Source organism: Monodelphis domestica, chromosome 7, assembly GCF_027887165.1.
Source record: "Monodelphis domestica isolate mMonDom1 chromosome 7, mMonDom1.pri, whole genome shotgun sequence".
In the NCBI taxonomy this organism is placed as follows: domain Eukaryota; kingdom Metazoa; phylum Chordata; class Mammalia; order Didelphimorphia; family Didelphidae; genus Monodelphis; species Monodelphis domestica.
Genome location: NC_077233.1, coordinates 2,660,746 through 2,683,217, shown reverse-complemented (window position 1 = coordinate 2,683,217; position 22,472 = coordinate 2,660,746). Strand labels below are relative to the sequence as shown.

Sequence of the window (22,472 nt, the reverse complement as noted above, 5' to 3'; positions counted from 1 at the left end):
GTCTTCCAGCAGGGCTCTGGGTGCGTGCAATGGGCCCAGGGGATCCCTCCTCTCCCTGGGGTGCTCTCGGGGCTCCGTGCCTCCGTGCGCTACATCTGGCTCCCTGCTCTGCGTCCAGAAGGGCACGGGCCAGGCCATTTCTGCTGACGCATCTTCCCAGGAATCTGGAAGTGACTCGGATGACCAGGAGATGCTTTGTGAAGAGCCAGCAAGTGGCCACACACAGGAGGCTCCGAGGGATCTCATGGCAGGAAAGCACGGTTGGAGGATGCCCCCAGGCTGCTCCGTGCAGGGGGAGAGCAGGCCGAGTGACTACCAGCTCTCTGGATCAGTTCTCTTTTCTCCATGCCTTTGCCATCTCCCCCAACCCTTCTCTAATGGTTTCTCTATGCCATCTCAATTGTGTTACCACCGGCACAGACCTCTGATGCTTGCCATAACTTCGGAACCCTGGGCAAGTCACTAACTGCTGCCTGCCTCAGTTTCCTCCCCTGTGAAATGGGGATAATTATAGTATCTCCCTCCGGCTTATTGTGAGGACTAAGTGGGGTCCCATTTCATGGTGCTTATCCGTGCCTGGCCCAGAGTAGGTGCTTCCATAAATGCTGGTCCCTTCTTTTCCTTCCTGTACAGACACATGGTCCAAACAGGCCGCTTTTCTGTCGTTCCTCTCTCCTGCCATCTTCTAAGTCCTCTTTCCACGCTCTTGGAACCATGAAGTTGGCTTCCAGGGGTGGGATTTGCATTCTCCTCCATGGAGCAAAGGCTGTTGTCATGGTTCTTGTAGCCCTTTCCCACGACTTCTTCTGTCTGAGCTCTGCTCTCCCTTCACCCTTGAAGGCGCAGCCAATGAATTTGCTAAGGAAGGCAGGCCAGAAGCACTTATGGAGCACCTTCTGTGTGCAGGGCTCTCTGCTGATTCTTTGTTCCCAAGGCCCGCATGCTGATTCATGGGATGACACCCAGAAAAATTCAGCTGCCCAGTGGAGGCAGAGGCTCCTGGAAGTCCCAGGTGGCGGGGCCTCAGCGTCCTTGGGGAGGGCCCCGCGGCCCTCTATGCCGCCTGCGCTGGGAGGGTGTCCTTTGGGCACCCTCCCACCACCCGCTCAAGCCTGGCTGGGGTCCAATTGCTTTCATTCGCTGTGAATCTTAAAACTGCTCAGACTGTACCTTAGAAGATTTGATTCAGCGATTCCCCATTCTCTACAATGGAGGTACTTGATCAGGAATGTATTGGGAACTTTTAAAATTACTCCACCCTACTCAGACAGTGCCTTAGGGGAAGATCAAGTTGTAAACTCCTGACTGAACAATGAAAAGTCCCCAACTCTTACTTAAAGTGAAGCTAGAGCCTTAAGCTAGGTCTATTTTTAGATCTAATACAAAAGGGTGCTCAGTACCTATAGAGGTTAAATTAATCACTAAAGGGTCAAGTAACTCACAAAAGACAAGCTTAACAAAGAGGTGTGAAGTACTCAGAAGATATAACCTAACCAGAGAAGCTATGAACTAAAAAGAAGATGAGAACTAAGAATGGGCAGTCCTGGGAAAAAGCATCTACTGTGATTGGTAGACATGAAAATTTAGGGAAGGTGACATAAGAGAAAATTTCTTTAAAAGGAAGGGATAAAAGGTAATTTGGAGTTAGTTGGAGTTTGGAGTTGAAGTGAGGACTGGAGCTTCTTGGAGACAATCTTGTGGTGAGTGATAAAGATTGACTCGCTCTTCCTTAAGCTCAGGCCTATTTTGGCCTAGGCCCTTTTCTACTGCTTGGCTCAGCCTGAGCCAAAGCAACTAATTCTCTCTCTCTCTCTCTCTCTCCTTCCCTTAATTCTTTCATTTATATTAATTAAAATCTCCATGAATTCCCAGCTGACTTGGGTATTTTTCATATTTGGGAATTTCCCATGGCGACCACTTATTTTAGATTTTAAGTCAAAACACTAAAATTATCTTTACAGTTTTGGCCAAAACCTTTGGGGTTGGGCATTTATAGATTTTTAACATTCAGTTTTGGTAACCACGTTTTGGCGGTTACATCGCCCAGCTTGTCCCAGAGCAGGAGTTCCCCTGGGCCCAGGAGCTTGGGTTTGGTTCTTTTCGGTGGGGGTGAGCTATCTATCCAATCATAATGACTGGCTTCCTCGACCATCCTCTGTCTTTCATTTTATGTGTTTGCCCAGATGGGGCCTCGAATGGCCAGGGGAGTGCGGGGAGGGAGGAGAAAGGCCAACCTCCCCTCTGCCACCAGCCCAGCCACAACACCAGCAAGGACACGAGGCTCTCTCTGCCCGCCAACTGCTGGGCCAGGCTCTCTGGGCGGGGAGCCTCCCTACCTTGCAGATGAGCTGGTCATGGTAGTCTCCCCACATGTTGCTACATGCCGTGATGTCAATGACCAGCGTCTGGAAGGCCTTCAGGGTTCCTTGGCAGCAGTGACAAAGGAAGGCGGCTCCTTTCCCTTTGGACAAGAGAGCCTCCAACGAGTCTAAGGACAGAAGGGGAAAAGGGAAGCCTCAGAGCCAGGACCTCGCTGGGCAGAGCCCAGAGGGAGCCTGGAGATGCCAGCCGTCCTGTGGGTCAGCCTTCTTTTCCAGGAGAGTTTCCCAGGAAGAGGCCACAACTGGACTCTGCAGCTGGCAGAGCACGGCCGGTCAGAAGAATTGTGATGCAGGCTGCGCCTGCTCGAGAAATCTGCCCCTGATGGGAGCCTTGTGGCTGCATCCTTCTGCTCTCTGCCCACCCCTCGTCCCCATCCCGCCGGTGGAGCCCGAGGTGGCGAGGGGGGCCCGAAAGGGCGCCTCGTCCCGGCTCTGCTAGCCGGCCCGAGGGGAATTTGGGCCACAGTGGCTGTCCGAAAGGCACCACCTTCGTGCTGACGGGGAAAGGGAGTCCCTACTGTGTGCCAGACCTGCACCAAGCCCTTTACAAACAGGATCTTACTTTATCCTCACTACCTCTCCCTATTTTAAGGCTGAGGAAACGGAGGCAAGCAGTGGTCAGGAGACTTGTCCAGGGTCACACAGCTAAAAAGTGTCTGAGGCCAGAGCTGAACCTGGGTCTTTTTGGGTCCAAGCACCCCTGGGTTACCCCTTGCAGCCCAATCAGACATCAGTGGAACTGGAACTCAAAGATTTGTGATCATCTTTTGTTTCTTCATAGAACAACAGAATGAAAAAGATTCTGAGGGGGCAGCTGAGTAGTTCAGTGGATGGAGATCCAGACCTAGAGATGGGAGGTCCTGGGTTCAAATTTGACCTCAGACTCTTCCTAGCTGTGTGACCCTGGGCAAGTCCCTTAACCTTCATTGCCTAGCCCTGACCACTCTTTTACCCTGGAACCAACACACCATGTTGATTGTAAGACGGAAGGTAAAAGGTTTTCGATTCAAGAAAGAAGAGAATTTTCAGCAGGCAGCCGGTGGTGCAGGGTATAGAGTGCGGGGCCGGGAGTCAGGAAGACCTGAGTTCAAATCCTAGCTGTGTGACCCCAGGCAAGTTGTTCGACTTCTGTCTGCCTCAATTTCCTCAGTTATAAAATGGGGAGAATAAGACCGCCTGCGAGCATCAAGTGAGATCACAGCTGTAAAGTGTCGGCCCGCCTCAGAGCTCCCCATAAATGCTTCGGCTATTACTAGCCTCACAACCAGTCCCACTTGAGGCTCCAGGAGGCTGAGGCTCCGGGAGAGAAGCAGCGAGGGGCCTCTGCTCTCTGGGCCCCTGGGATGGCTCCGGTGCCCCGCAGAAGTCTTCCCTGGAGCGTGCCGGCCTCCCCCCGCTCCGCTACTCGCCAGGGGCCTGCTGGTCAGCGGGCCTGGGCGGAGTCAAGTGCTACAGAGCGGCCGAGCAGCCCATCCAGCCGGGCCCCCCAGGATGCCCTCCACAGGCTGCCGCCCTTTCCAGAGCCAGGAGGCGCTCGATAGCCCCAGGCAGGGACGGGGTTTCCTACCTAGAAAGTCTCTCCGGGCAACGCACTTGGCTATCCTCACTGAACGTCTCAGGGAAGGGGGCACGTCAGGGCTGAAAAAGCGCAGAAAAGGGAAATAGGGTCAGTCCAAGCAAGGAGCGCCCCCGGCCGCCCCCCAGCCTTCCTGAGAAGAGCCCCCGCGGTCGCCCGTCTCCCTCCCGAGCCCGTTGGGCCGAGGCTCCCAAACATCTGTGCGCCCATCTCTGCTGCGGGCTTCCAGGCCCTGGCCGTGGCCCGACTTGCCCCCTCCCCCCCCAAGGGGGTGCCGAGGAGGGCCGTGGCCGGTACCCCTAGCCCCCCCCCCCAGGCCTAGGGCCGTCCAGCCGCCCCGCGGAGAAGGCCGGAAGGGGGCAGCCCGCCCCCTCCCTCTTGGAGGTCGGATTCCAGCGCAGAAGAGCGCGCGAAGACTTACGGCTTCGGTTTTTTGCTCAGGATTTCTTCAGAGACCCCAAAATAATCAAATTCCAGGGAAAATAACGCTTTGATCGCTGAAGTGTTGGTGAGGACCAGCTGCCGCTTCAGCAGACTCTTCAGCGGAACGCTGGAGCCGAAGTCCAAGCAGAGCTCCTGAGGGCGGCCCGGCTCCTGGTTCTCACTGAAAGCAGCAAAGATGCCGTGGGCGGCCCGGAGACCCTCCTGGCCCGGCCGGAGGGACGGGGCGAACTGGGGCGGTGGATCTGGGGTCTAATGGACCGCCTGTGGCCTGCCTCCTCCCAGGCTGGGGAGGCAGAATGTGACATGTATCGGGAAATGTTCCGTGAGCCTTTTCTCTCTCTCACGCACACACGTGCACGCACACGCACACACACGTACACACGCGTGCACACATGCACACTTCACACGTACACACATGCACACTACACATGTGCACACATGTGCACGCACATGTACACATACGTGCACACACTACACATGCACACTACACACGTGCACCCCATGCGCACACACACGCACACACACACGTGAGGCAGAGCTGCTTTGCTGCCAAGTCCCAGGGAGCACTGTTGGCCCAGGGAGGGCCGCCTCCAGGAAAGCGGTGAATAAATGCTGCCTGTGGAACTGGAAGGCTTTCCACTCGTTCCGCTAGGCGCTGGCCCTCGTGCCCAGGACAAGCCTGCCCACGGGCTGTGAGCGGTCTGGCGCCCAGGACTGTGCACACCCACTACACGGGGGGCAGGGGCAGGAAGTGAGGAGTGGACAGGGCGGGGAGGAGGCCACAGGCAGCTTCCTTGGGATGAGTCACTGGGCCCCCCCCCTTCCCCCCCCCCCCCCCCCCGCCTCTCTCCTGGCCCCCCCCCCTGCCTCTCTCCTGCCCCTCCCTCCCTTCTCCCCCTCCCTTCTCTCCTGCTCCCTGTGATCAAACTGCCCGAACACTCCACTCGGCCTTGAGTGTTTCTCCTCGGGACCTTCAATGAACGGAGCTCAGGCTTTAAAGGGACTTCAGCGTCACCGAGCCCCGGGGGGCCTCCTGGGTCGGCTCCTGCTCCGACGCCGCCGGGCTTTTGGACTGCCCTGCGCAGGTTCTGCTCCGAGCTTTGGCCCTTCTTCCTCAGCCTCCCACGTCCTCCCGTCCGTCCGCCCTAGGTCTGTCCCGGGCCCCCTTCCACACTCCTCGGTCTCCGTGGCTCCATGACACCCCCAAGTCTCCTGCGGGCCCCCAGGCTCCCGGCCAAAGCGCCCTCCTCAGCTCCGATCAGCCTCTAAGCCTTGGCCACTGTGCTTGCAGCCCCACCTCCCGCAGTCCCTCCCCTGGCTTCGCCTTCCAGACGCCCCGGCTTCCTGCCTGAGCAGGGGTCCCCCCTTCACGTCCGTGGCTTGGCTGTGCGTACACGACAGGCCTCTGCGTGGCTTCATCTGAACCCACCGTCTCATTTCTGAGGGGAGCTTCTGGCGTGGAAGCTCCCTCCACCGGCTGGTCCGAGGAGGCTCTCAAGACGGCTCGCTCCCAAGGGGGACCCTCCATTGACACGGCCTCGTGGACTCACCTGGGCACGTGCGCTGGGAGTCCTCTGGGCAGTGTCCCCTCTCCAGAGGGAGCTCTCCGAGAACTTGGGGGCCCGGGACCCAGGGGGCGCGAGCCTGAAGGACGGGCACGTCCCTCCAGAGCAGGGTCACAGGCTGTGGGGGCCCGCGTCGCCCTGGAAACTCGGGGCCCCTCTTCGGGCTGCGGGGGTCCGGGCGGTGGGCTCAGGCTCCCCGGTCTGGCAGGGGAAGCAGCCTCATTGGTCGCGTCTGCCTCGCCAGCTTCGCGGTCCCTCGGCTGTGCACCGACGCAGGGCGCCTCGTCCCGCGGCTGGAGGTGCCCCCAGACCGTCTGCAGGGGCTCTGCTGCGCGCTTGCCCCCAGCCCAGGCCCCTTCTTCTGTCCGCCATGGCTGCATTCATGGCCTCAAGGGTCCAGCCAGGATTCTCGCACACCCGGCGTGGCGGGCCTCCATCGGGGACCTTGAACGCTGGCCCTGGCTGCAGGAGCCCCGCTTCTGGCGGCGGCTCCCATTCGGCCTGTTCCCTTCCCCGCGTCCTCCCTCGCCCCCAGCCCCTTTTCCACCCTCCGCGGCTCCCCAAGGCCCGGACTGCCGGAGGCGCTTCCTTGGGCCCTCGAGCCGCAGAGGCGCACGTTTCCACCTGGTCCCACGGCCTCCGGCCCTCTCGGTGGCACCCTGGTCTGGCCACCCCTCGCGCTCGGCGGGGCCCTCCGCAGAGACCTTCTGTGTTTATCCGCACACAGGCCCATCCAGCAGACGGAAGGCCCGAGGCAGGGCTGCTTCTTTGTCATTTTGATATTATTTCCCTTATCTTTTCCTTTCTTCCTTGTTCGGAAAGCCTGAGCCTCCGTCCTAGAATGTCCATTGAGGGCAGGAGAACAGGAAGGGCAAGGCACTGGGGGTTGAGGGACTTGCCCAGGGCCACGCAGCCAGGAGGAGTCCCGGGACCTCCTGATTAGAGGCTTCTGAGTGTCCCTCCAACATCAGCCTCCGTCCCTACTGAAGAAAAGAAAAGTGAGGCCCAGTAACAGCTATCGCTGAGTGGCCCGTCCGGCCACGGCTCTTGTGTGGCAGCATCTGTCAGAGGCGCCGTTGGGGAACCCCCGACTCGCCCCCAGCGCAGCCTCTTCCACGCGGATTGGTGTGAGAGTCCCCAGGCCGCCGAGCCGTCGAATGGCTTCGGCCCTTCTCCTTCTTCTGAAAATGCTTTCTTTCACTGCAGGTCGGGAGTGAGGGCCCTGGGATCCGCCTCGTGTCTGTTCTCCATGCCCCTCCTCCCGGGGCAGCTCCTCACCATTCCACTCCGGAGTGATGGCTGCCTCTTCCGGACGGACTGTTTCCCTGGAGCATCCTCCCGAATCAGACCCCGGATCCTAGGCCAGAGGGGTCCGTCCTCGGAGGGCCCATCCCTCCCACACCACCACCGATCCCTTCTGGGGGGCGCGGGGAGGCCGGCGTCACCAGGAGGAAAGGGTCCGAGGAAGGGATCGCGGTCCTTCTGCCCCTGGTGGCAACCTGCCAGTGCCGCTGTCTCTGGGCGCTCCTGCCAGGGTCTTCCATGCAAAAACTCTTCCGCCCTCTCTCCTTCCTGCTTCCTGGACTTTGTAATACTTCCTTCTTTCCTGAACAGTATTTCTCTTCTCCACTCCTCTCCCATTGAAAAGAGGAAGAATGAGCAGGATCGGATAACGCAAACCGCCACACTGGCTCTGCCTTGAGGAAGCCTTTGAGTTTATTTCAGAATGCAAAGCTCTTTCTTCCTCTGACCTTGCACTTAGCCTAGTCCTTTGGAGTGAGCCAGGAGGACGCACAGAGATAACCTTGACCACCCCAGCCCCTGCCCATTTTACAGAAGGAGAAACGGAGGTTCAGGGACATTAAAGGACTACGTAGAACCCTTCCCACCCCTTTTAAAGGACAAGAAACTGGGGCTCAGGGGGACTCAATGACTACCTAGGGGAAGCTAGGTGGCTCAGGAGGGAGAGAGCCAGGTCTGGAGACAAGAGGTCCTGCCTTCAAATGTGGCCTCAGACGCTTCCTAGCTATAAGACCCTGGGCAAGTCACTTGCCATTCTTTTGCCTTGGAACTGACACAGAGGGTAAGGGCTTCACTTTAACAAAAGGCTACCTAGGACACTCCCTCCACCCATCTTACTGAAGAAGAAAGGCTCAGGGAAGTGGTGAGGAACCCACAAAGCCCACGTAGGGTTCTTTTCTGCCACCAATGGCCATCGCCTCGGAGGCTGGGCTTACCTGCCCTCAGCAGGGGGTATGGAGAACGTCACATCCAGCCCCTTGGGCTTCCCGGAGATGCCCAGAACAAGAGCTTTCTTCATCCCTTCTATGCGACACGGGAGGACCAGGTCAGTCAGCTCCTCCTGAAAGCCACAAAACAGTCGGTGACGTGTGCGAGGCGTGAAAAGGAGACCTCCAATGGGAACACCATTTCCCTGCCTGCTGAGCCAGGCACGTCACCTGTCCTTGGACAGCCCCTGTCTAAGGAGAGGAATCAGAGGAGTCTAAATGACTCCATTCACGGAATCTCCAGCGGCGCCTTGCCCTCCTCCCAAGGGACCAGAGCTCTGGGGACAGAGCTCAGGGCCTCCATTCCAGAGTCCTTGGAGCAGCAGGTTTGACAATAAAAGCGGACACTCGAACCCCCCAGGAGGAAGCCGGCACGATGCGCTTTGGCTGGATCTAGACTCCCTCAGGGCTTCCTCTGCAAGCAGAAGGGAGTCTTTTGGGATTGCCTTGGATCATCGTATTGGGGAGAACAAGTTATTCACGGCTGATCCTTGTCTCCTGGTTCTGCTCATTTCGTTCTGCATCAGTTCATGGAGGTCTTTCCAGGCTCTCTGAAATCTTTCGGCTCATCATTTCCTACAGCACAATATGTGTGTGCACCACTGACTAAGCCATTCCCCAGCTGATGCGCATCCCCTCCCTTTCCAATTCTTTTCCACCACAAAAGGAGCTGCTAGAAATACTTTGGTTTCCTTTTTGTTTCTGACCTGCTTGGATACCACCTAGTCCTGGCAGTGCTGGGTCCCAGGGAAGAGCCTTTGGGGCATAGATCCCGGTGGTGCTCCCAGAATAGTGGACCATCCACAACTGGTGCTCCCAGAATAGTGGACCGTCCACACCTGGTGCTCCCAGAATAGTGGACCGTCCACACCTGGTGCTCCCAGAATAGTGGACCGTCCACACCTGGTGCTCCCAGAATAGTGGACCGTCCACACCTGGTGCTCCCAGAATAGTGGACCGTCCACAACTGGTGCTCCCAGAATAGTGGAACATCCACAACTGGTGCTCCCAGAATAGTGGACCATCCACACCTGGTGCTCCCAAAATAGTGGACCGTCCACACCTGGTGCTCCCAAAATAGTGGACCATCCACACCTGGTGCTCCCAGAATAGTGGAACATCCACAACTGGTGCTCCCAGAATAGTGGACCGTCTACAACTGGTGCTCCTAGAATAGTGGAACGTCCACAACTCCCACGTGGTCCCACGTTCCCTCCCAGTTCATCATTTTCCTTTTCTGTGGATAGTGCCTCAGAGTGGCTTTGATTTGCATTTCTCTGATTAATAGGGATTTAGAGCATTTTTTCACATGACCATAGACTTTGAATTGCTTTGTCTGAGAACTACCTGTTCATGCCTTTGTTTATTCATTGGGGAATGACTTGTATTCTTATACATTTGCCTCATTTCTTTGCCTATTTGAAAAATGGCGCCTTTCTTAGAGAGGCGACTTGTAAAAGGTTTGTTTACATTAGGAGGACTGCCATTAGGGGGCAGTGATGGGAACAAGCCCCTCCCACTCTGCAATCTTGCATTTTCTCCCCAATGAGCCCTAAGCAGAAGCCGCAGCATAAAGGGAAGCATTAAGTTATCAGTACACTATACTGGCCGTCATAATCTGCTTTATTAATTATTTACATTGTCCTAAATCTACTTTCGTTCTGAACTGTTGGACTTAAGTAATTGCCTGCAGGGGTCCTCCAATGTACTGCATCTCCCCACCATGTTCTCATTCCAGAAGGGCAGCGAGACCTCAGCCACACTGACAAAGGGTGACAAGGCGGCCCTGAGCCCTGGGGTCTCTGGCATTCCAGAAGGACCCCTCAAACATGCCCAGGCTCCTCACTCCCGAGGGCAACAAACCCCAAACCCCACCTCCTCCTGAGTCTGGCCGTCCCCATTGTCCAGGGTTTTCTGGAGAGGTGAAGACTTCTCTGGAATGGGAGAGGACGAGCCCCGGACCCTAAAGAACATGCCAAGCCTGATCCATCAGCTCCAGAGAGGCTACTCTACCAGCCTCTAGGCTTATCCATCAGTCCTCAGGCCACCGACTTAGTCCACCAGCTAGTAGGCCATTACAACACTCTTCTTCTTCCAATAAAATTCCTTTCTTCCTCCTGGATTGAACAGAGTTTGAGTCTCCCATTCTTGGGACGAGACCCTGCCACAGACTTGGGTCTGCTTCTCTCACCCCATTTTGGTGCCCTGCCCGGAAAGCATCGTGCTTGAGCTCCCTTCAATTCTGAGGTAAGAAAGACAAACTCCTCTAACCCCTGCTCCCCTGGGTCCTCTCTTAGCAACTAGCTTTAGTTACAAGCTGGGTCTAACCCTACTGTTAGACTGGGGGACCCCCTGCCCCTGTTTCCATCCTACCCTTTGCTGCATCTCTGTGTGAGGTGTGGTCAGACTTGTTTGCCTTGCTAGCTCCAGGAGCCTGCTCAAATTTGTGCTGACCACCCTGAGGGGGTGTAGTCAGTGGAGGGCAGTACGGGGCAAGGAACACCTATTCCCAGAGATTCACCATTGGGCCAAGTTAGATATATCCATCAGGAGGAGGAGGAAGAGGAGGAGGTGGTGGAGGAGGAGGAGGCAAAGGAGAAAGAGGAAGAAGGAAGAGGAGGAGGAGGAGGAGGAGGAGAAGAAGAAGAAGAAGAAGAAAGAAAGAAAAGGAGTTGTTGATTTCTTATTGCAATGTCTTCTGGCCACAATATAGCCTAAAAGACCTAAAAGAAGTGTGGCCTGTTAATGGTACTATTGGCCATAATCAGCTCTCTCAATTGGACTTGTTCTGTCACTGAGAAGGCAAGTGGGATTTCCTGGGGGTGGAGTCAAGATGGCAGCATAGAGGCAGTGAAAGTTCAGACCTCTGAAAACCCTTACTCACTAATTACAAACTAAATGCTCCCAGAGGACTGAAAACCAAACCTAACATGAAGACAGAGCCAAGGAACCCTCCTGCTGGACTCAATTTAAAAGGTACACCCCCCCAAAAAAAACAGAATTCGAGAACACTCGGGTTTAAGGGGAAGGGAGAAGAAAGGTCCCAGGACCCCCCCCCACACACACACACACATACACCTAGAGCGCTAAGCCTCCAGCAGCAGCTGAAACCTCTGAGCAGGCAAAGGCGCTAGTCTGGAGGGAGTACCTTGCAGGCAGGGCTGTGCCAGGCTCAAAGCATCAAACACAGGCAGTGGGGAAGGAGCTGGAGAGGGAGCTCAGAGTGGGCAGCCTAGTTGCAGCAGTGGAGACCCTCCATATTGCTCCAGCCTCCCAGGAGGTTTTGGCCTCAGGGCACATCCAGCCCAACCCAGCAGGACAGTCTTCAGAGGTCAGGGAAGCTCAAGCTCCAACACCCCTCTCTCACAGACTGCTGGACTTTAACCCAATCAAAGCCTCCAGAGCACAGGGAAGCAAAAGCTCTAATACCCCTCCCCCACAAACTACACTGAGAGACTTGCTGACAAAATTCCAAGAGGGAAGACTGACAGAAAAGCCTAGACTCACAGATCCAACACATAATGAAAGGAGCAAGAGTGCAGGCAAATACAGGGGGAAAAGAAGGGGCAAATAGGAGCAAACAACAGAAAAAGAAAAAAGAAATTACAATCGACAGCTTCTATATAGGCAATGAACAAAGAGAAAATGGAACAGAGCAGGAGGAAACACCAAACAATAAAACAGAAATCCCAGCAAATTGGACACAGGCTTTGGAAGAACTCAAAATACAATTCAAAACACAATTAAGAGAGGTTGAAGACAATTGGGAAAAGAACTTAGAAACTAAGATAAATCATCTAGAAACAGAGGCATTTGAACTAAAACAAGAAAATAGTGTCCTGAAAGCCAAAATCAACCAGCTTGAAAATGAGACAAAGGAGATGAAAGATGAGGCAAAGAAGATGAAGGATGAGGTAAAGAGGATGAAAGATGATCTCCAAAGAAAATCAGACCAGAATAAGAAGGATGACCAAAAATCCAGGGATGAAATCCAGAATACAACAACTAGAATCAAGTGACTTCACAAGGCAGCAGGACACTATAAAAAGTTGGGACATTAATGCATTGCTGATGGAGTTGTGAATGGATTCAACCATTCTGGAGGGCAATTTGGAACTATGCCCAAAGGGTGCTAAAAGACTGTCGGCCCTTTGATCCAGCCATAGTGCTGCTGGGTTTGTACCCCAAAGAGATCATAAAGGAAAAGACTTGTATAAGAATATTCACAGCCAAGCTCTTTGTGGTGGCCAAAAATTGGAAAATGAGGGGATGTTCTTCAATTGGAGAATGGCTGAACACATTGTAGTATCTGTTGGTGATGAAATACTATTGTTCTCAAAGGAATAATAAAGTGGAGGAATTCCATGTGAACTGGAACAACCTCCAGGAAGTGACGCAGAGTGAGAGAGCAGAATCAGAATATTGTACACAGAGATGGATACATTGTGGCACAATCAAATGTAACTGACTTCTCTACTAGCAGCAATGCAGTGACCCTGAACAACCCGGAGGGATCTATGAGAAAGAACACTATTCACATCCAGAGGAAAAACTGTGGGAGTGGAAACACAGAAGAAAAGTAACTGCTTGAATACATGGGTCAAGGAGATATGGTTGGGGATATAGACTCTAAATGAACATCCTAGTGTAAACATCAACAGCATGGAAATATGTTCTGATCAAGGACACATGTAAAACCCAGTGGAATTGTGCTTCGGCTACAGGAAGAGGTAAGGGGAGGGGAGGGAGAGAAATAATGTGATTATTGTAACCAGGGAATAATGTTCTAAATTGACCAAATAAATTAATTTTTAAAAAAAGAAGGCAAGTGGACAGAAATACTTTGCATCTTGGCCTTCGTGGCTCTGGCACAGCAGGCAGGACCTAGTGGACAGTGTAGGGTGTGTGTGCCTAGGAAGAATAAAGAAAATCCAGAGCCCAATCTTTTAGAAGATCCCATCCTGGCTACAGTCTCACCTTCTCCCCTTAATTCTCCTCATGCACCCCCCCACCTCAGGGGCAGCAGCTCTGCCCCTATCTAGTCTGTCTCCTCTGCTCTGACAGAAACCCCCCTTCAGAAGAAGACCCCACCACCTTCCAGCTTCTGCAGGGTCTGCTCCCTCCCTTTTGTCTGCCTTATACCTTCCCTTGCCACCTACTCCACCCATCCTTCACTCCTCCCAGGCCATTCCATATCAGGAGCAGCTTGTCTGCTGCACCATCACATCTGATCTGCCCCCGAGGGAAGCAATAGGAGGGTGAGAGTTCATGTTCCTTTTTTCCATGACAGATTTGAAAGGAATCAAAGAGAAATTAGGCAGGTATCATGAAGATCCCACCCATTTCATTGACAGGCAGTTTGATTTGGGGTGACACTGACATTCTCTGGTGTCATTGTTGTATGGTGGATGAAAAGCAGAGAATTGGGGATCTGGCTCAGCAGAAGGGAAGTGAGTTAGATCTTCCCTTCAACCCCAGGTGCTAGGGTAGTGCCCACATCTGACCCGGGGTGGGACAGTCAGAATGAGAAAGAGAGGGAAAGAAGAACCCATATGCTGACATGTTAGATTGAGGGAATGTCAAAAAGAGTAAAAAACAGGTGAATTATGAGAAGGTAAAAGGAGTCACCCAAAAGATGGAGGAAAACCCTGCCATGTCTCACAGCACCCTAGTAGAAGCTAGGAAGAAATTTACCCTCTTGGATCCTGAGTCTCAGGAGGGAGACACTCTCTTTAATATGTATTTCATTCATCAATCAGCTCCTGATAGTTGGAGGAAGCTGCAGAAATTGGAATTTGGTCCCCAAACACCCACTTCCATAGTACTTGATGCTGCCTTTAAGGTAACAATAGGGTCCTGGAATAGGCTGAGGAAAAGGACCAAAAGGTTCATGCTATTTGCAAGAAGCCTGTATTGTCTATTGCAGCTGCCATGTCCTACCAAGATCCTCCCAGTAAGAAACCAGCTCAAGACAAAATGGGGTTGCCCCAGAGTTTAGAATCAGCACTGCTTCTGATGCTCTGAAAACTGACAAATGAGGTTTGCCAATTCTGAAAACAGTAAGGTTCAAGCACTCCCTTCCCTACCTCTCCCATCTTCCAGATACTGTTGCTCCATGATATTTCAATTGTTTCTTTTTGGCTCCTTGTAATATTTTCACCTTGAACTGGGAGTTCTAGAATTTGGCTGTAATATTCCTGGGAGTTTTCCTTTGGGGATCTTAGGAGGTTATCAGTGTTTTCTTTCAACTTCCACTTTACCCTTTGGTTCTAGAATATCAGGGCAATTTTCCTTTATAATTTCTTGAAAGATGATTTCTAGGCTTTTTATTATTATTATGGCTTTCAGGTAGTCCGATACTTCTTAGATTATCTTTCCTGGGTCTATTTTCCAGTTCAGCTATTTTTCCAATGCGATATTTTTTCTTTTTTCTTTTCATTCTTTTGACTTTATTTTTTATTCATTCTTGATACCTCATGGAGTTATTATCTTCCACTTGGCCAATCCTAATTTTTTTATTTAATTAATTTAGAATGTTTTTCCATGGTTACATGATTCATGTTCTTTCCCGCCCCTCCTCCCTACCTCCTCCCATAGCCAATGAACAATTCCACTGAATTTTACATGTGTCATTAATCAAGATCTATTTCCATATTATTGATATTTACAATAGAGTGATCATTTAGAGTCTACAACCCTAATCATATCCCCATTGACCCATGTAATCAAGCAATTGTTTTTCTTCTGTTTCTGCTCCCACAGTTCTTTCTCTGGATGTGGATACATTCTTTCTCCTAAGTCCCTCTGGATTGTCCTTGGTCATTGCATTGCTGCCAGTAGCAAAGTCAGTTACATTCGATTGTGCTACAATGTATCAGTCTGTACAATGTTCTCCTGGTTCTGCTCCTTTCACTCTGCATCAGTTCTTGGAGGTCTTTCCAGTTCACATGGAATCCCTCCAGTTCATCATTCCTTTGAGCACAATAGTATTCCATCACCAACAGATACCACAATTTGTTCAGTCATTCCCCAATTGAAGAGCATCCCCTCATTTTCCAACTTTTTGCCACCACAAAAAGTGTGGCTATGAATATTTTTGTTCAAGTCTTTTTCCTTATTATCTCTTTGGGGTACAAACCCAATCCTAATTTTTAAGGCATTATTTTCTTCAGTGAACCTTTATATGTCCTTTTCCATTTAGCTAATACTATTTTTCAGAAGTTCTTTTCCTCTATGAATTTTTGAACATCTTTTTCCATGTGGCTAGTTCTGCGTTTTAATAAGATCTTCTTTTCAGTGAATTTTTGCGCCTTTTTAAAATCAATTGGCCTATTCTGTTTAAGGTATTACTTTCTTCAATTTTTTTGTGTCTCCTTTACCAAGCTATTGACTCTTTTCCCATGATTTTTCTGTATTGCTCTCATTTCTTTTCCAAATATTTCTTCTACCTGTCTTATTTAATTTTTAAAATCCTTTTTGAGCTCGAGAGCAATTCATATTTTTCTTGGAGATTTTGGATATAATGGTATTGACTTTATTGTCTCCTTCTGAATTTATGTTTTGGTCTTCCCTGCCACCAAAATAACTATGTTGAATTCCCTTTTTTATTTGCACATTTCCCAGGCTTGTCTTTTAACTTAGAAAAAACCAACAACTGTTAAAGTTAGGCTCCTTTGCCAGGCACTGCCCCAAGCTTCAGGTTCTTTGTACAGCTATTTTCAGAGCTAGCTCTATGGATCTATAAGTTTTCAGAGAGTTAAGAGAGGTGCATTTAATACTGTCCTGGCCTGTGACCTAGTATGTGAGTATTCACCAGCACATTTTTTCCCCTTGGAATTAATTTTGTTTACAATATTTGGCTTTTTCTTGAGATGCAAGGGCATCCAGCCAGATTGGTTGGGACATGGATACCACATAGCCAATAGAAAAAGATCATGTAGATGAGAAGTCCAGAAGCAAGGCCTCTAGAAGGAGGTTGGGGCAAGCTCAAGCCAGGGAACTGCTCCCTGAGTCCTTGCCCAAAGGACAAATGGATGGAGCTACTATGGCAGCATCTCCTCCCAGAGGAGGGCTGTCCTGACAGACAGACAAGACAGACAGATAATGTGCAAACTGCCCAAAGGCAGATTGCTCTCCCCTGGGATAACATCAAGTCTTCTGCCCACACAATGTGAGGCTCAGTTAGCAATGGAGACACGAGAGCAAAAACCCACCCTGAGAAAAGGCGGGGAAGATGAGACTGTAAAAGGGTGATCTAGGCCAAGCCATCGGGCATTTATTGGGGTGGAATTAAGTGGGACCCCTGAGCCTCCTCAGGCTCCTGCCCAAGACAGGAGGGGAGGATATTCTGAAGCACCCTAAAGTGGAGGCTGAGGCCAAAGTGTGTGCTTAGGCTGAGAAATGGGGCCTTTCCCCTGCTCTCTGAGGCCCAGCCAGGTCCCAACCCCTTTCCCACTCCAGGGATACTTGTCTTCATAAGATGATGGTTCTGTGCCTCTACTTACCATAGTGAAAGCTGTAAATTTCAAGGTTATACGTTTCTCCTCATTGGGGCCCATACTGCCACTTTTAGGGATGATCTCCACCAGGCAGAGGGCAGAAAGAGTTCCCAAAAGCTGTCAAACACAAGGAAATTCCCTTCTAAGTCATTTGGACATTTTCAAGATGGGCAGAAAATAAACTTCTGGTCTTCCAACTACGCAGAACATTCAACAGTCTTTGCTTAGGGCCAGTTACGCTATGCCCACAGGACCACATGCCACCTTGTCCAAAGGAAGGCCCAACGTCCTCAGTGCTCTGCCCCAGCAGCTTGGTGGATCTGGTCGCACCCACCAGCCTTGACCTCATCTCCCTCCAGGAGACCCTCTTCTCTTGGGACCAAAAGGGAGCTGCCAGCAGGGCTAGTGGGCAGAGCACCTCTCAGACAACACCGCCTCAGTGGACGTGGGGAACTCGACCCAGAGGCCCTGCCTCAGGTGCCCACATATGGGTCTATCAGAGAGCCCCAGGCCGAGAGCCAAAAAGACCAGGCTCAGCGTGAGGTTGTGTGGTCCTGGGAAAGTCACATCACCTCCGTTTGCCTCATGGGGGATGATATCTGCTAGGATGGTTGTGAGGATCCAATGAGGTCCTAGCTGTTAGGGGCAGGGCCCAGGAGACATGGGCAGGTCTTGGCACCACGTTGGATATGGGGAATGAGGAGAACAGGTGCCCCTGACAGTGCTGGGGAAGGAGCAGGGAAAGGTAACGAGTTCCATTTGGGACCTGCTGTATTAAAATGATCTCCTGGACATCCCCTCCAAGATGTCTCAAGAGTCACGGGCACCAACTTGCCATGGGCACCCTGGGTGAGCCTCAGTTTTCCCAGCTCTGAGATGGGGACCCAGTGGTGGTGTGGCAGAGCAGAAGGGGCCTGAGGTCGAGTCCCTGGGGACCTGGATCTGAGCCTTTCCCTCCCTTTTGGGCAGGTCACTTACCCTCCCACAGCCTTTGTTCCCTTGTCGTAAGATGAAGGCTGGGCCTCCCTCAATAGGTGACTCACAGGGTTGTTTAGAGAATAGACCAAGATTGTATTTTAGGTAAACCACTTTGGAGACCACCAAGCACTCCTCAAAGGGGGGGTGCCACTGCCACAAGTCTTCTTGTCCCAGAACAGGCCATCCACGGTGCTCCCCCAGCCCCAGAGGGAGGACGGGTCTCACCTTCCCCCACAGAAACTTGGTGGGCAGGAGGGTCCCGTTAAAGAGTGTGATGGTCGCCGTGGTGGACACGCCAAAGTACATGTCGCTGAACACGAGCTGGCTGGACAGCAGGTAGACATAAGGCCTCTGCACTTCAACATAGACTGGCAGGTAGCTGGAGGCAAATGGAAACGAGGATGACGTATTGTGGGGCTCATCCATCCCTGAAAGGCAGCCCAAGTCAAGCCTACAGGGGCCTGCGCTGGGGGTACTTTCCCTAAATCCCCCTTCTTCCTTCTCTCCGGTCACTGAGCAGGTCCTAGGAACGGGTGCTTGTCACTCAGAAAATATCCCCCACCATCACCCAGGCTCCTGCCGAGGGGACAGCTTTCCCAGGACAGTGTAGGAAAGAAGCCCTCTGAGCCCTGGCCTCCGTCCCTGAGGCCTCCCCCTCCCATGAGCGTCTCTCCAGCCCCACTGGGCACTGGACAGCCACCTCCTTCCAGCACTCTCTAAGGAGAAGCCCTAAAGATCTGAGGGGCAGGAGCCTGCCTCTATCTCTCTTGAACAGAGCATAGCACAACTCTGGGCACCCAAGAAGCCCTCAACACCAGTGGGCTGAGCCAGAGCAGCTCGTGGGGCTCTTGAAGTCAGGATTTCTTGTTAGGGACACTATGCATGCCCAAGTTCTTGGGATGGACCACTCCCCCAAAGGGGACATGCTCCACCCAAGGGATTTCTCCATACAGTAATGGTCAGTGTGACTGAAGGTGCCTAAGGATATGGAGAGGACGATGTACAAAGGGCAGGCACGCAACAGGCTTCCACTTGGGGGGATCTGAGAGTCCATTGAGATGGTCTATGAACCCCCAGGAGCTGATGGGAAGATGTGGGGGGAAGTGAAGGAGGGCAGGGATTGGTGAGCAAGGAAGAGAGGGAAAGAAAGAGAGAGAGAGAGACCGAAACAGAGAAAGAGACAGAAAGAGAGAGACACAGAAACAGAGACAGAGAGAAGAGGAGAGCCTCAGGACCGAGCCCTAGGGTGTACCCAGAGTCAGGAAGAAAGAGAATCTGAGCTGAGCAGCGTCCTAAAAACCCAGAGGACAAAGGTTCTTGTGGCCCACGATGATCAGCAGGGTCCAAGGTTGCAGAGGGACCAAGGAAGACAAGGATGGAGGAAAAACCATTCCTTGGACTTGAAAGTGAAGAGATCATGGAAATGAAGCAGAAGAAGAGACATGGAACTCACTCTACAGAAGAGAATGCACTGGGCAGACCCCAGCTACTGTGGTAAAGACTCACTACCAGACAAAACCTTTTGGGAGAAACCATTCTGGCAGAGGAGCTCCAAATGGATCCATGACTTGGATATAAAAGGCACATCTGAACAATGAAGAAATTTCCTTTTGGAGGAGTGGATAATTCATGACTAAAGAGGATAGAGAAGATCTCGGAGAAAAAGGGCAGTTTCAGTCATCTAGGACAAGACCAACGCAGCTAAAATGAGAAAGGAAACAGTTAACTAGGAGAAAATACTTGAAACGAGTTTCTTTGTGTAAGAGGGGAAATTATGAGACTGTTCTCAAATAAATAATTTCATTAAATCAAAAGTAGTATGAGAAAAAGATGGAAAAAAGGAGAGATAGGTTACTTTCCCTGCTGTTCCATTTAGCTTGCTATTCTATGGCTGCCACTGGGGCCCTCCCACCCCGCTAACAGGGAAGTCCAGCTATCCACAAACATGGAAGCGAAGAGAGCGAAATCCCCTCTTGCCTCAGTTTATCAATTTTTTTCTCTGCCCACTAACTGTTGCACATCACATCTTGGGAGCCAACTGTGGCTTTCTATTTTGTCTGGGCCACCCGGGGGGGAAGTCCAGGGGGCAGGGCAGGGGTTAGGGTTAGGGTAGATAAGGATCTGTGCCAAGACAGGGAACTTGTTTTGGGGGTTTAAGGAAGTGGCTGTTGGGCAAATCCAGATGTTGGACTTCCCCATGCCTGATTTCTACAAGTACCTTTGTTTGGCTTTCATTTTGGCTCCTCTCTCCCTGTGATTGAAGGAAAAATCAGACCATGGAATTATACTTCTCTTTTACCTCAGACTTTTGTCCCCTTTTCTCTTTTGTAGTATGGCAATTTTCTGCAGTCCTGGCTGCTGATAGGTAAGTGTGATATTTTTGCAATTGTCCTACATGCTTGTAGGATATAAGCTACCTCAATGGGCCTTGCTGGTGATTCAAGGATCTGTTATGATTTTATTTTTACTCATAATTTTATACACATAGGATTTATATTTTTCTCTTCTGTTTTTTTTTTTGAGAATTGATTCATATTCATTGCTCAGCTATGCAACCCAGGGTGATTTTAGTGTTGGTCAACACCATCCTGAGGGGAGGATTGTATAATTATCCTAAAATCCAAAGTTGAATACATTTTAAAGTAATTTTAGGAAAAGGAAAAAAAATTAGGAAAAGAAAGTGCCCTAAAGCAATAAAGTGGATCTTTTGGATAAGACGCCATAAGGATGCCTACAGAAATCACATACTACATCAAGAGATCCAGAGTGAACTCTGGGATATAATGAACTGAACTGAAGGGGTTGAACATCATTTATCCTGATTGTAAACTCTTATGCCAAAGGGGAGTGCCCCCTAATTGGCTTTTTGTTAATGTGTCTATCAAATATTTTTTTTCCTTTTTTCTTCTCCTCTTATTCTCCAAATTGTTGTAATTTCTTCTATGTAAGGTGCAATATTTTATACTCTTGCAAGAGAATCTTAAATATATAGGTTCCATATGTAGAATGATTCACTGGGGAGACCTGGCATGTTAATCTCCTAGAAAACCTGAGTGAGGAGATTTAAAATGCTGGTCTCCCAAAGAATCACAGGGAGGATTACCGCCCCACCCTTCTGGGGTTGCACAGGTGACATTATTTCCTGTCAACGATCTGCATACCTGGTACAAGCCTGAACTTGATCAGGAGGCAGGATTATGTGAAGGAAATCACTGAATGGACTGCGTCATGAGGATAGAATGGCAGCCAGAAAAAGACAGGCGTAGAGCCAAGGCAGGGGGCAGGGTGGATGGTCCAGTCAAAATAGAAAGCCACAGTTAGCTCCCGAGATGTGATGTGCTAGAGTTAGTGGGCAGAGAAAAAGTTTGATAAACTGAGGCAAGAGGGGATTTCGCTCTCTTCGCTTCCATGTTTGTTGTTGGCTGGACTTCCCCGTGAGCCAGGCTAGGGGGTCCTAAGGGTGGCCACAGAATAGCAAGCTAATTGGAGCAGCAGGGAAAGTAACCTATAGTTCTCTCTCCTGTTTTTCCATCTTTTCTCCTACTACTTTTGATTTAATAAAATTATTAATTTATAGTCAGTCTCATAGTTTTCCTTCTCATATTTGATGAAGGTCTCATTTCTAAGTGGTTCATTGGTGGGAACAAAAAAGACTCCCTAACTGACAAATGGTCTAAGGATAGGAACAGGAAGTTTTCAAAGGAAGAAATCCAAAATGTCAACAGTTGTGAAAATGCTCCAAATCACTAATAATTAGAGAAATGTAAATTAAAATCACTTCTTACCCTTAAGACTAAAACCCCCGACAAACGGGGAAAATAACAAATGTTGGAGGGGTCACAGGGAAAAAGACACACCAAAACGCTGTTGGTGGACCTCTGGGAAGTAATTTGGAACCAGGCCGCTAAGTCACTTAACTAGCAATACTACCATTTTGCCTCTCTGCTCCAAGAAATCAAAGGGGGGTGGGGGGGGACCTACTGCTCTTTTCGCAGTGACAAGGCCCTAGGGAGGTAAGAAGGTGCCTGGCCATGGGGGAAAGGCTGAAGAAATTGTGGTATATGGATGTAATGAGATGTACGAAATGACCACCTATATCAGCTGAGGCAGAAGGAAGGGAGCAGAACCAGGGGAACAATTGAGAGAGTAACTACAAGAGTGTAAAGAAACTCAGTTTGGAAGACTAAGAACACTGAATAAATCGTGACCAGTCATGATTCCAAAGGACCCGTGGAAGCAGCTGCCCCCCTCCAGAGAAGTGACAGCTTCCACATTAGAGGGAGACGGGGAGCTGGTGGCTCTGTGGATAGGGAGCCAGACCTGGAGATGGGAGGTCCTGGGTTCAGATTTGGCCTCGGACACAGCCTAGCTGGCCTGGCCAGTCACGTGGCCCCTTTCGCCTAGCCCTTCTGGCTCTTCTGCCTGGAAACCAGTAGTCAGTAGAAGGGCTTCGAAAAGATGGAGGGAAACCTACCTTTTTAGATTTGGCTAATGAAGGCGCTTGTTTTTCTCATCTGCATATGTGGGTTACAAAAGGCTTTTTTTCTGATGGGAAGCAGGAGAGGAGACAGGAGGCTAGGCATTGGTTGACTTCCCCAAAGAAAAGACAAAGAAGAGAAAGAGATCATGGAAGCGTTTTGAGGTGCAGCCAGAGAAGGGAGAGAAGGCCAGAAGGAAGCCCAGACCAGCAGGACAGCTTGGAAGGTGGCCCGTCGAACTGCGGCCTACAGAGGCCCACGACC

At 51.1% G+C, this 22,472-nt stretch overlaps 1 protein-coding gene across 6 annotated transcripts in view; it reads right to left on the bottom strand.

Moving 5' to 3' along the window:
- The window catches only part of DLEC1 (DLEC1 cilia and flagella associated protein), an 83,708-nt gene that overhangs the window by 20,618 nt on the left and 40,618 nt on the right, over positions 1 to 22,472 (bottom strand). For all 6 annotated transcript variants that reach the window (XM_056804087.1, XM_056804088.1, XM_056804091.1 and 3 more), the window contains 6 exons: positions 17,956 to 18,109; positions 16,759 to 16,869; positions 8,204 to 8,328; positions 4,379 to 4,561; positions 3,949 to 4,019; positions 2,337 to 2,488 (listed from right to left, as the gene is read on the bottom strand). In XM_056804087.1, the coding sequence (XP_056660065.1) occupies positions 2,337 to 2,488; positions 3,949 to 4,019; positions 4,379 to 4,561; positions 8,204 to 8,328; positions 16,759 to 16,869; positions 17,956 to 18,109 (796 nt within the window). The remainder of the gene's footprint in view (positions 1 to 2,336; positions 2,489 to 3,948; positions 4,020 to 4,378; positions 4,562 to 8,203; positions 8,329 to 16,758; positions 16,870 to 17,955; positions 18,110 to 22,472) is intronic.